Source organism: Triturus cristatus, chromosome 5_1 (assembly GCF_964204655.1).
Source record: "Triturus cristatus chromosome 5_1, aTriCri1.1, whole genome shotgun sequence".
Classification (NCBI taxonomy): Eukaryota; Metazoa; Chordata; class Amphibia; order Caudata; family Salamandridae; genus Triturus; species Triturus cristatus.
In genome coordinates, this window is record NC_140587.1 from 464,113,114 (window position 1) to 464,127,336 (window position 14,223).

The window sequence follows — 14,223 nt, forward strand, 5'->3', positions numbered from 1 at the left end:
CCCTAACTCCTTGAACCGCTGGTGCATGGAAGGACGCATAACCTACCCTCACTGGGATGGACCGAAGCCAAGTTTCCTGAAACAAACATATATCGTAGCTGTCCATAAGCTCTCCCCACTCTGGATTGGGGAGTTTAGACCCCAGTCCAGCCACATTCCAAGATCCTACTAAGGATCTACGTGTCGCTGCTTAAGAAGGACAGTCCTCAGAAAATTCACAGGCAACAGAAAAGGGAGATGCTATTAAGTCTAGAGTACCTGACTCTATTATCCCTCGTACTGGGCTGTTACTTTGGGGGGATAAAGGAATAACTGTTGCTCCTAACCTAGTTCCATTTACCAAATTGTGAAGACCCACCTCCGAACTACAGCCATCCATTGCCTGACCCCCTTTCATATTCATGGCCCTTCCTTCAACGTGCCTCAATGGTGGTGGTCAATCCACAGAACTAAGTGCATTAAATGAATTAGCGACCGGAATATTATAATCGTATTCCTGGCTATCTTGATGGAAATAGGATCGTTCCGAGGGCCTTAGAATACGAGGATGCATATAAAAGTACCCCAAGTGACAGGTGTTAATAGAGCCTACTTTAGTCGACCCTCCATGATCCAGTATATGACCAACTACTCTCGGGTCCCTGAAATTAATTTTAACACAATCCCCACAAATACCTTTGGGTCTAGTCCCCAACCAGCAAACTCTCCGCACAAACAAAATCTCCCCCAAACCTACTCCATTCAGAGGTCTATGATTACTTAGCCAATAAATAACTTTATTTTTTAATTCATAGTAAGATTCCCCCCATCACTAGACAATGGAGGTACTCCCGTAAGCACCACCACGTATGATGAAGCTACGCGGGTAACTGCGGGTAGGAAGGAGATTTGACCAAAGCCTTTTTACCAAAATTCACAAGCGGGTTAACTTGAGGCCTACCCGCCCCCAGACTCCGTGTTCCAAGAGCCTTTAGGATAGGAGGTTGTTCACAGGGGGCCAGACCAGTAGCAACTCGGGGCAGGTTAAGACAGGAAGATGGATCAGGAGCATTTGGGGGTTGAGTTGGCATCATCGTAGGCAGCTGAACTGGGTCTTGTTTTATAGGTTGAGAAGTACAAGGAACCCGTGGGGTGGCTTTACTAGTCATGTCAGATGTACCCAAGCCCCCCAACCTACCAGGATCTCGCGGAGCAGAATTTAACTGAGTTTTCCCTACACCTTTATTATTAATCAGTGTTACTAATCTGTCGATCCTAGTCGACAGAGATTTAAAATGAGCATTTAAAGTCTGCTTTATGTGTGCCTGTAGATCAATTATTAAATGGGTAGCCCACAATGGCGGACCCGAGGTTACTGGACGGGGAACAGTGTCCAGATGACCGGGAATAGATAAAGATGGCGTTGTAGTTTTAACCGTTTTTTTAGCAAGCTTCTTTTTCTTTGGCCGTGCTCCCGGTTTAAGTGCCACTGGAGATACCATCGAGGATGTAAACAAAGCAGCCTCTACTGGCACATTCTCATCAAGTGGAATCTGGGCACATGGTAAATGTGTAAAGGAAGGCAACATAAACGACATAGTTTCCACATCATCCTGAATTACTAAATCTACAGAACAGTCGTCTAAGGACGGTGCAGTGGGAATGGCAGGGGTGATTGACAGCCGCCTTTCAGTGTTTTCAATTGCAGAAGCCACCACCCCAATAGTTTTCTGGAGCATTTTATCAATGGCTGTGAGGCTCTGGAGCGGCGGGTTCGAAGTAGCTAATTGCCTAGTCATTGGGCGTACGGTAATGGGCTTACAATGTTTCCCCATGATTTAATCACAAGGAGCATGCACACAAAATCTTCCTTGTAAATATCACAACTAGTTACCACTAAAGCAAATACTTGAAATTAAACAGCGACGTTAAGAAGGGGTTTGACTGGTTATGTCAGAAACACTAAAACACATGAATTTACCACATGAGTAAATAGTACAAAGTCAAACTGACCCCCGGACACTGTTTAGGGGGATGGCCCGGCCCAGCCTCCTCCTGTCTCGGACGGCCGTAGACGGCCCGCCCTTTGCCCGGGCTTAGCCCGCGCGCGTCCCGCGCTGCGGGAGGGTTGAGCGCTCTTTGTAGCCCCCTGGCGCTGGTCTGACTCGTTCCGCTAGCGCCTCGCTGAGCCTGCTGGGGATTATAGTTTTCCCAAACTGTAGCCGTTTCCCTCACGGCGTGGCCTTTGGTGACTACAGGAAAGGAAGGATCGAGCCGTTCCCCTCATGGCTGAGAGTGTATCAGGTGAGCGTCCCGCGCTGCGGGAGGGTTGAGCGCTCTTTGTAGCCCCCTGGCACTGGTCTGACGCGTTCCGCTAGCGCCTCGCTGAGCCTGCTGGGGATTGTAGTTTTCCCAAACTGTAGCCGTTTCCCTCACGGCGTGGCCTTTGTTGACTACAGAAAAGGAAGGATCGAGCCGTTCCCCTCACGGCTGAGAGTGTATCAGGTGAGCGTCCCGCACTGCGTGAGGGTTGAGCGCTCTTTGTAGCCCCCTGGCGCTGGTCTGACGCGGTCCGCTAGCACCTCGCTGAGCCTGCTGGGGATTGTAGTTTTCCCAAACTGTAGCCGTTTCCCTCACGGCGTGGCCTTTGGTGACTACAGGAAAGGAAGGATCGAGCCGTTCCCCTCACGGCAGAGAGTGTATCAGGTGAGCGTCCCCACTTACCTTGCGTCCTTTTGCCTCTTCATGTTAAGTGCAGAAAAAAAAGTGAAAGGTGTCGAGCCGGGACATATAAATGCAGGGGAAGAAAGCGGTCAAGAGCCTCACTGCCATGACAGGGGAGGGAGAGAGGATTTATTTATTTATTTTAAAACTTAAAGTGTACGATTAAAAATATGGGGGGAAGTTGTAACAGAACCCACAATAGAAAGACACTGACTAGCGAGTTATGTCGAATAAGGGAATAATCTGAGGAAGCGAGAGGCAGACAGGGTTAGTTTAAACGGGAACATGGAGATGGAATATTCCCCCACCCCGCCCCGAAAAAAGAGGATGGAAAGGTCCGGATGACTGGCAAAAAATGTAATGGGGCAAAGCAAACTGCATTTCAGAATTTTCACTAAGAAAAACATTCACTGGGTTGGTTTCCTCAATTTGGTGAATTTCAATCATGGTGAAAGTTACAGATGTGACTAAAAAGGAGCCATCAGAACTGGTTTCAGCAACTTTATTTTTTGTCATTTACAGAGAGGACAATCATAGGTCTATGCCAGCATATTTTAAGTGTACCTACTACAATGATGACCTCAGCCCAGATTGTTGATCTATGCAAAACAGTCATACGCCATTTACATCGTAGCCATGGTAAATAATGAGGACCATGTCGTATAACTACATAGCAGGTGTAAGATTTTCCATTTGTAACTGCTTAATAAACTTGGCAAAGCCAGTAGTCTCTCCTATGAGAGCTATTGATTTTGGCAATTATTTTAGCCATGCTGTACAGCAGTGCGAATGCTGTGCAGCATGCCTAAAAATAATATTTAAATAGCTATATGACTTGACCAGCGTTACTGCACTTTTAAAAAATGTAAATGAAAATGGGGAGTGGTTTGGGGACGAGACAACATGGAGGGTGGCAAAGAAAGATGTGGGTGGGGGAATAGGACAAGCTCGAGCCAATGGAAAAACACAAGGACACCAAGTCAAGGCAGTAGGGGCAGGGAGGAAAACCGACAACAGGTGGTGGATGGGAGGGGCTTGGGAAGTAAGCTGACAATGGAGAATGAACCGGAGGGGCGTGGTAAACAAGTTGACAATGGAGGTGAGTGGGAGGTGTTGAGGCAGTACGCTGACCACAAAGTGTGGGTGGGAGTAGGGAAGTGAGCGGACAACGGAGGTTGGGTGAGTAAAATGGGGTGGTGACACAAGCTGACCATGGAGGGTGGGTCTGAGGGAATGGTGCAGCAAGCTGACAATGGAGGGGGAGTGTGAGGGAATGGGGAAGCTAGCTGACAATGGAGAGTGGGCAGGGGAGGATGGGGAAGTAAGCTGACAAGAGAGGGTGGCCTGGGGCAGCAAGCTGACCACGGAGGGCAGGCGGGGTTGAGGAAACATGCTGACAACTGAGGTTGGGTGCTCGGGTTGATGTAGCACATGTACAATGGATTGCGTGTGGTTGCGAATGTGGAAACACATGAACAACGGAGTGTTGGCAGGAGTGCCTGGGAAAGCAAATGGACAAGAGAGTGGTGGGGGAGCAATCGGACGGGAAGATGGGCACGAAGGAATGATTCACTGCAACTAAGGAATGGTGAGAGAGGAACAAGCAGGGGGAGAACTACATGAGGAGACAGCTGGAAAACACACACACTGTCAAAGAGCTCTTAAACATGCAGAAAAAAGTAGGGCCTGAAAAATGAGCAGTGGAAAGACGTGTGCAGAGTATCCAAGCTACAGGGTAGGAACAAACCGAAGACGAGGAAGGATAATCTACAGAAGCTGGCAAATAAGCAAGCAAAGGAGAGTGACAATTAAACCAACTAATGGTGAGCAATGGACAGACTCTAAGGCCACTGTAAGATAACATGCCTTGCAACAGACCGTGCATGCACTGGCTTAAGGGAAACCTAATAAATTGTCAGGTTGCCGTGTTGGAAGTGTAGTCCCACTGGTGAAGTCCTGCACCTTCAGGGTGATAGTGAACAACTTCAAGCTATGCTTATTTAATTAATTATTGAACAGTCCCAACATCGCTGTTAGGATATATCTTAACTGATACTTTGACTAAGAGAAACTTGAGGCATAACCTGACACTGTTTGAATGTATGCAATATGTAGGAGGAAAGGGGTAAAAAGTATAGGCCAACATTTGTATTCATGTTTTAATGCTTGCAGAGATTTGACAATTCTTTTTACTTGGACATCACAACAAGCGTTTGCCGAGACAACACTGATAAAAAGAATGAACCTTTGCAAAATAAAAAGGGGATAAATACGTTGATGTATTTAATAGAGAAAGGAATGATAGGATGAAATGAATTCCTAAAATCTTAACTTGTCTCTTTGGATTTATCTAACGGGAATAATATTGTTTGCATTGAAAAGCTCTATTAAAAAGCACAAATTCTTGGCGACCCATCACTACATTTTGTATACATTCCTCAGGTTTCCATTTATTTTGTTTTTCTCGCAGTTTGCTAACAAAATGGGCCCAGCTTCAAAGTAATACTATGTTTTTATGTAGAATTATGTGTACTTGATAATTGTATATAACGATTATTCCTGAAGTAAGTTGCCTTAAACTATTGGAAATTTTGAATTGAAGAAGAAAAATTTACAGACACCTTATTAAATCATTTCAAAGATGTAGCGGTTTTAGGAGTTTCCAGGGTAATCTTTTAATAACACATTCCCAATTTGGTCAGGTGCAAATACCCGATTACATAGCTGGACAAGAAGTGAAACGCAGCCCTGGTAAATATTATTGTCTAGTTATTTATTGCACTTGAGTGAGCATAGGCAGAGCGCCTATCTCACTCTAGATGTATTTGTGGGTATTCTCCTGCCATGACCATGTTTAAGCTTTTTAAAAGTTCGGCCAAAATGGTGGGTATGGTAAGCTTGTTAATGTTTTTAAAAAAAAGTTTACATACAGTTCTGAAGAGTTCATGAAAACAATAATGCTACTTTTGCATCTGGCACATTACTCATGAACATTTTCCCCACAGAAGCACACCATGCATGTTTCTATAAAAAAAACTGCATGCCCAAAAGACACATTAAAGGTACCGTAGCTGATTGTGTCCAAAGTAAATACTTTTCCAGTGGAAATCACAGTTTAAAATATTGTAATACCCACCACTGTTCCATCCAAATTGGTGAGTGATGCAAAAATTCGGAATTGAGGGTGCGCTTCACCAGGGCACCACTGTACTTCCAATATGCATTGGAGTAGTTCTTTTTTTTCATTAATCCAATTTTGTATTGTTTTCTTGACAACAGAGAACAGTTAACACAGTCCGCTATCGATATTACACTTCAGTAGCCTACAATTTGGGAGTATTTCTTAAATATTCCCTTTTGCTTGCATTGATATTAGGGTATGCTTCAATAATCTGTGGTGATTTCCACTGTACAAAGCTGTTTGTCATCTCGCCAGTGGTGCTTCTCATATTAGACTGTAACTTCTCATAAAGTTATGATTATTGTTTGCATGTTTTCTAGGCTGTGGCTGTCCATAAAGGCAGGTTCCACGTTATCACATTGTCAAATAAACTTTCAGCGATGTAACTGATGGTCAGATTTCGCAAGCAGCAGTAGGAAGATCATAGCTGCCTCTTTGACCTACCTGAGAAAACATTCGATTTGAATTTATCATAGCAAAGCAAATGTTGTAAACCACAACGGACTGATGCATGGGTCACGCTAACAATTCATATGTTGCCAAAATAAAAAATGTAGTTCTACTTTTAGAAGAAAAAAGAGTAAATATATGTATATTTTTGTTATCCTTTATCTTTAGAGCGAGTAGAAGATTTTCTCAAGAAGAAACAAATGCCCTATGATTTTAAAAAACAAATCTAGCATTGAGAATATAAAAACAGACGTTCGAGTTTACGGAAAAATTTAAAATTACATCTATGGCATTAGTTTTAAACTGAGCTGGCGGCAGTAAAATACTACAACTGAGAACAAGAGAATTTAAAAGGCAAGTGACCGGTACGGCCAATTGCAAAGATTATCAAAAACTGCTTGCAATGCTACTTTTTAGGGCGTAAGTGTTTTAGTAGTAGTAACCTGTTAGTGGACCTCCCTCAAATTGTACTCTGGCAGAGATTTTGTTTCAGGCAGACTTGTTTCCTCTGTACAATGTGTTTAGAGTTTAAACTGTCCTGCCAGGTATTTTACAAGTTCAAGCTACAAAGACTGCAATCAATCACAAGTAATAAAAATAATTGCATTGCAGGAAAAAATGTAACTCCTGACAGATCTATTTGGCAGTTTCAATTAGAAATCTCTACTCCAAATTGAGCGGCCCATCGCCCCTCCCATTAGTCAGTCAAATGGGCAAAACTCTTACCAACAATAACCTACGGCAGGGAGGCACAGAGGGGCAGGGACTCTAAACTACAGGACATCACGGTTGTAACAGCGTATCGAATCATCTTTGGCTTGCCTAAATACGCCTCGCCTGCACAAATCAGGCTAGAGTTTGGTGTCCAAAAGCAGACCCTGGCTTGACAAGGAGCATATGTCATTTTTTGGAACAAGGTACGAAAATCTGGACCAGGAACTCTCAACTGGCACTTGTGGTCCGAGTTACAACAGCAAGCATCATCACCAGCTGCAAAATATCTACAAACAAGTCAGACCAGCCTGGGCCTAACCGAGCTCTGGGAAACACCTACCAATCACTGCCTTTTCAAAAAATTAGTATGGAAATCCGTAACTTTTATCATGGGTTGAGGATATAGCATACTTATCAAAAAGGTCACATGGCTGGATGACTCTGAACACCTATCCCACTCCTGCTGCTCAAAAATATTTAGCCCTGGGGTATGCTAGATCTCCCAAAATCCAATTTGGGAAGTATCAACAAGGTCTGCTACCATGCACAAAGCACTTTCCGCATTGGCTGAAGACCCAAACTGGCTCCACCTGCCGTTTATGTGGCACAGCACAGGAGGACATGTTGCATCTACTCTGCACTTGCAAAGAACTGAATGCTGAACGAAAAAACTTTAAAAACCATTCTTAAACCAAAGAGGCATCCGTACACAGAGACCAGCTGTGCTGGCCTACTTTGCACCAGAGGACCCCAGCTGATTTGCCGCCTGGTAAAGTTTCTGAGGCAGGTGGGGAAGAAAACGCCTTAATTACGATGCAGTCATGAAGCAAATGAACTGCTAATTATAAACTACAATGGAACGTGCAACTGTTTTAATCAAAGTCTTTTAAAAAAAAAAAAAAAAAAAATTCTATAACATAACTTACAAGGAAATTTCTTTATAGTTTATAGTTTATACATTTTGTAGTATTGGTTTTAAGTAACTACGCTAATAAAAAATGGAACTTTAAGTACCATTGACAGACATCAATTCTAGTTTCTATTGCATGATCCCACCAAGGGAACTGCAGTGCAAGAACTCCCTATGTCGCCGTGCTTTTGATGGACCTTTGTTTAATCTTTGGTGGTGTCTACTGCACGTGGGCTTTATTCGTTTTTGACCTGCTACAATTCTGTTGTTCTATTTTACCTAAATAAGTAGTTTTTCTGGCATTGCTTCCTGAGTGTGCACTTGCAAGTAGTAGCTAAATCTGACCAATTTGACCTTTGCAGTGGATTACATGGAGCACCGTTACTTGTCATTAGTAGAATCACGAGCATCACTTTACACATCTATTTCTTTTTCATGACCTGAAAGTCTGCCAGCCCTCCGTGTCCCTAAGGATTCCTGTGTAACCGCTAAAAGGCACAGGAGCACAGCAGTTTGCAGAAAGGCTTGTTCCACATAGAACACACCTTGACATGGACCTCTCCTTTTACAGTCTCGGGAATAATCTCTCAACAACATTGACAGACCTTTGAGGTCCCCACAAACTGCAGGTCTCTGCTTGAAAGAGGTCTGCAAAACTTCCATTGTGTGGACATTTATGATGCAATTTGGATGTCAACCTTTATTGGTATCTCATTAGGACCCCTCTAGTAGAGGATGCACCTTACTCCCTGTGGTCTAGTTCCTAGAAGCTCTCAAAATTGGTAACAAAAGCACAAAATAATTTTCAAAGAGTAAAAGAGCCGCCTTTGAATCAATGATCTTCTTCTGGTATGTGAGATGATTGAATTGATTATGCAGACTATCCTGTCTTTGTCCAACCAGTTATGCTCTTAAATCTGGACCTTGAAACGAGGTCAGAAAAATATGGCCTCTTGCTGAAATGGTCCAACTGGGGTACAGAGGAGCCCTCCTAAACTTGGTGTTGTGACCTGGAACCGGGAAAACTGAAGAAATGAAGGGCCCAGATGTATGCTAATTAAAGTGGCTACTTAGTGTTCAAAAGATATTTCAGTCACATAGCCCTTTCCTCTGTCATTTAGGAACATGTAACCTCTAAACCAATAGTACTTGGAACTGTGTGGACCAACCTCTCTCGCAGCAAGGGAGGAAACGCAGGACGGTAATAACTGTAAAACAAAACGTATGCAGCTGTTTTTAAAATGGCAAACAGAAGTTTGAAGTATCAAACATTTGGAAGGTACTGGCACAAAGATTAACACATGCATGCATTTGTTATTTTTATGTTACTATAATCTAAATTATTTCTGTTGTAATATACCGTGGTGCCGCCGTGGTTGAGTGCAAATTGTGTAACGTAAGAGATTAGCTCAATTAGGATGTTGGTTAAATTACCTAAAACATTTGGGTAATTCAGGGTTCGATGACCCAGCTTAGTAGCTTCCAGTAAGTATGGCCAATTCTAGGGCAGAACAAAAGTAGCCTCACTGCTTAATGCACCTCCAGCAAACGCAAAATTGCACATACAAGGTGGTTGGAGTAAATGTAATTCTACAGAGTGTTGAAAAAAATGCTCCTTTTCTTTGGAGCATTCTCTCATTATGTCTATGTACTATCTTTTCCTCTCTCTGCATTCGGAAAGGTATGAAGACCTAAAGAGCCTGACAATCTTGGTCAGTTGTATTGTATATATGTATGTGCATATGGCATTTCTATAGTGCAAACCTATCCAAAAGGCAGTGGAGTGGTGTACATGGTCATAGACAAGCTTCAAGTCTTCCAGTTATAGGAGAAGAACCTGGGTCTGGTGGCTAAGTGAACTAATGCATCTACTGTAAGGGCCTGTGTTTGAACTCATGGTCAACGGTTCAAATCCCAGAGGGTCCACTCAGTCTTTCACCCTTCTGACGTCGATAAAATGAGTACCACTGAGTTGAGTAATAATAAGCATCTGTTATTCAGAGCCAAGAGGCCCTTCTGGGTGAGTGTGTGCTTTACAAGTACACCTTTTATGTTGTGGATGGTTAATGCATTGTGGTGTAGTTAGGTGAGTCTTCAGCTCTTTCCTAAATTGGAGCAGCATTCGGGTAGTGCTGATAAATATGCAGCATTGGGGTGGTCCAGATCCTGGGTGCATAGATGTAAAAGACCTCTTGTTTTGTTTATCTTTTTTCTTAGTTTTTAGTCTCGAGTCTGATGTTGTCCTGGTTGTGGGTGTATTGAGAAAAACCAGAGATGGTGAGTTTGCTTGCAAGATAAGAAGGGGTACTGGTCGTGATAGCTTTGAAAATGATGCAGCAGCTTTTTATAGATGTGCAGGTCAGCAAGGGTAGCCAGTGAAGTTCCATCAAGATGGGTGTGATGTTACCATATTTCTTCAGGCCATGGATGAAACCTGCTGTGGCATGTAGGATGCCTCTAAAAGGGCTGCTAGTGTGGAGTCTAGGAGGCCTAGGTACAGGGTATTACTACCATCCAGATACAGAAGTATGAGAACTTGAAAATCAGTTCTGAAGTCTTTGTGGAAGAAAGAAGAGACATCTGGTACCAGGTCATCTTTGCTTTTTCTTTTGGCAGTGTGCTCCTTGAGAGTAAGGTTGGTGCCCAGGGAGAATCCAAGTGACTTGACATTAGGTGGAAATTGGGGTTCGATGCCATCAAGTTTCATCTCATTGTACGAGGTTTGTACTTTATATTATTTGTTGTTCTTGGCAAATAACAGGAATTCTGTCTTGAGAGGGTGGAGCTTCAGTTAGGTGATGAACATCTAGGCCAGCATCCTGCCCACTTTGTCAGTCTGCCTTCCTGCCAGCCATCTCGCAGGCCACTATAGCTGCATCGCCAACTAGTATTGTTCAAAGTTTGGCCTCCCCAGACATGAGAGAGTAGGCTTGCAATAATGAACTAAGACTCACTGCCTTTTTCGGCTATAGAAAAACTCCTCAGGCCGTATTAACATTGTAAACACAACATTTCATAACAATGCATCTAGTCCTCTACCCACATCTATTTACGCATTGCACAACATCCTGCAGAAATGATCATGACTGTTTTGTCATGGTGGACCTCCCCACAGGCCCATACAGCACCAATTACAACTTTTATTTACAAGGCGAACTTACCATCCCCCTCAAGATAGTGGTAGCATGTAGAGTTGTGGCAGATACCAGGGACAGTATAGCTAATTATTGGCAACTACAGTGGCTGGGCATCCCGAAATGCCATCTGCCTTCCTAAGAATAATTTGTTCACCCTCTTCCTAGCTAGTTTGTGGTAGTACCAGATACTGTGAAGATCAGGTCCCTCCCAATCAGGAGATGTGTCCAAGGAGGACCCTTGAAAGTCCTGCTTGGACCTAGCCACTATTTCTGAAACCCTGAATGCCCCATAAAATGCAAGCAAGAATGCCCTGGTGAACAACGTGGGTTTATAATCTGACATGCACACCATGTGCAGGACCCCCAGTATTTTCTAATCTGTCTGTCAATGGGACTTCTCCAGTGTGGGGGTGCCCCTTCGCTCCTTTCCCACCCTCTAAGAGCCTTTCTAATCTTAAAAGGATTGGAAGGGGTTGGAGTCTTTCTCCCAAGCTGTGCGAAGAATGCCACTGCCAAGATGTGGCGTCTGGCAAAAGTCACTCATCTACCCTCCACCTGCATATGTTCAGTAAAACTCAATTGTTGTCAAACTGTTCTCACACAACCGGCATGCAGTGTGTCAGAAAACATTGAAAATCCTTATGGTATGGCCTCTTTGTTTTAGGAGCAGTGCTTTAAATGGACCGGTACTGAGTACCGGCACTTGCGATTTTTTTTGCCGTCAGTACCGGCACTTCTCTGTAGCCAGGGAGAGTACCGGTACCCTCATCCAGGGCACGGCAGTCTCGGTTTCTCTGCTCCAGTGCAGGGCAGAGGCCGCTCTGCCTCCGAGGAGCGTGTAATTAACTTGGCTGAAGTATCCTTTTACAGATTTGCTGGTGAAGATTCCAGCAGCGCCCATTTCATTGTCCCCAAACTGCAGGGGGGAGTGAGAGGGTTTGTGCCACGCTGTGATTAACAGGGCAGGGTCTCTAGACAGACCCTGCACTGTCAATCAGGTGCGCAGCGACCATTCGGAAGAAAGTGCCATCATGATTTTCATTTTGTATTATGAGTTAATCTGTGTTTTTTGGCATAAACTCATTTGTCATGTGTTTTAATATGTGCTGCAACTGGTACAGAAGTCTCTATGTATGATGTTATTTTGCCCTTAGCCCCGCCCACTTGATACACCTCTATTTTAATGAGTACCTGCACCTATTTTTCCCCATTTAAAGCACTCCATGCTGACTGAGATTAGATCCAGGAGAGATGGACTCCAAGATATCGTAGACGTCCTGGAAAGTGCGTGGGTTCCATCTCCCCTCAGATGGAAACTCCAAAAGTCTTGCAATTTGAGACAAGACGATGAATGCATCGACTGTGTTATTGAAAACACCTGGCACGTGATGAGCCTTAAACAGAATGTTGTTTAGATAGACCATTATTTGAACAAAGAATTTTGCATGCTGGATGTTAACAGACTCGACCACCGCTAGTCCTCTGGCCCCCTTGCTGGGCGGGTCACGTCAGCAGGCGTCACAGGCAGGCCAGCCAACAGAGTTGGGCGGAATAGGTGAGGTCGCCCTGTTTTAAACCTGTTTGCGCTCCCCTGCTGCCGCCCAGAGACCCCGCAGTGGTTACCTGTCACGCCTTCTCGCGGTTGCATGTTGGCACGCGAAATGTGAATACTTGGAGCAGCTGTTGCTTCCAGTCTGGCTGGCCTGTCTGTGGGGCCCACCATGACAGAGGAGCCCCGTGGGCCATTGTTTCACTCCTGTGTGGGGCACCTGAGAGCTGCCTTACAGTGCATTTCGAAAGAAAAGACCACTGGCACAGAGTCAAACTTTTCTTCCTCCTCATAAACGGAAATTGAGAAGTGCTTTTCACCAAGCATCATGACTCGCACTACCAAATACGTTGACGTAGATGATTCGTGTGTTTTTAATCTTTGATGATATTTAACCTTCCAGTATTGGCACATTTTACAGAATTATGCTTCAAACCTTTAAAACAGCTATGTATTTTCTTTAACAAATAATGCGATTCTGCAAAGTGTGAATTTTTATTTTAGTTTTTAATGTAAAATATTATTGTCTTTGCAGCTGAATTGCCGCCTCCTTATACAGCCATTATTAGTCCAGATGCAAATGGTGTCCCCGTTGTGAACTGCCGCGTGTGCCAGGCTCTTATCAACTTGGATGGGAAGCTACATCAGCATGTCGTCAAGTGCACGATGTGCAATGAAGCAACGGTGAGTGTACCCCCTCTTTGCGCTGGTAAACATCAGAAGTGTCATGTTTGTAGTTCGTGTGAAAGATGTTTGTTCCATCTTACATTAGCTTACCTGAATATCTGTGTCGAACACTACAGTAAGTTCAGAAAGTTGAAAAACTCACCACTTCAGTATAAGTTGTTGGAAGAATACCTATTCCTGACCTGATAATGCATAGTTAGGTGTTGGTCGTCGATGCAGTCCAGTGATTTGGAAAAGGTGATGACTGAAGGTGCTATGTTAAGTTCGGAGAATGCCTCCATTTATTGTAGAAAATGGATCCGAGAAATGGATCTGAAGAAAGCACAACACTATTGTGATGGGGACAGTACCAGAACACAGGCATCAATGTCGCTGATACACTGTATTGTGAATTTGTGGATTTCTTGACCTTTCTTGAAAAAGTTTATGGGCTGTTCCACTAATATTTTTGTATGTTACTATGCCCATTGCCCACACCTTGCCTTAAGCAAAGAACTTTGTGAATTTTGAGTGGTCCACGGTGGTGGGGTGGCATTGTCAGAAAACATACAGCAGGCAGAGGAGACTATGTATAGGATTACTATCCACTCACAACAATGTATGTACTCTCCACGCATTAGCAATCTACAATCTGTAAAATATAACTCAAATATATACAGACACCCCTATTGGCTCATGGGGGTAGCAGGAGAAACCTCTTATTCCTCCTGTGATGCAGTAGGCTTAGTCTTTGTATTTAAGGTATTCTCCTTGGAGATTATTGGAAATCCTCAATTATGCTTACTTTTGAGGTTCGTGGGATCTGGTGGCAGGATCTCTCCTGGAACATTCGTCACATAACAAAGTGCTTCTCCTAATGCAATGGTTATGAGAAATTGGAGCCCCGACTTAA

At 43.8% G+C, this 14,223-nt stretch overlaps 1 protein-coding gene across 1 annotated transcript in view; it reads left to right on the top strand.

Annotated features, from left to right (window-relative positions):
* Positions 1-14,223, top strand: part of PIP4P2 (phosphatidylinositol-4,5-bisphosphate 4-phosphatase 2) — a 200,729-nt gene that overhangs the window by 71,655 nt on the left and 114,851 nt on the right. Inside the window, exon 2 of the mRNA XM_085605302.1 lies at positions 13,180-13,328. Coding sequence (XP_085461428.1) covers positions 13,180-13,328 — 149 coding nt within the window. The remainder of the gene's footprint in view (positions 1-13,179; positions 13,329-14,223) is intronic.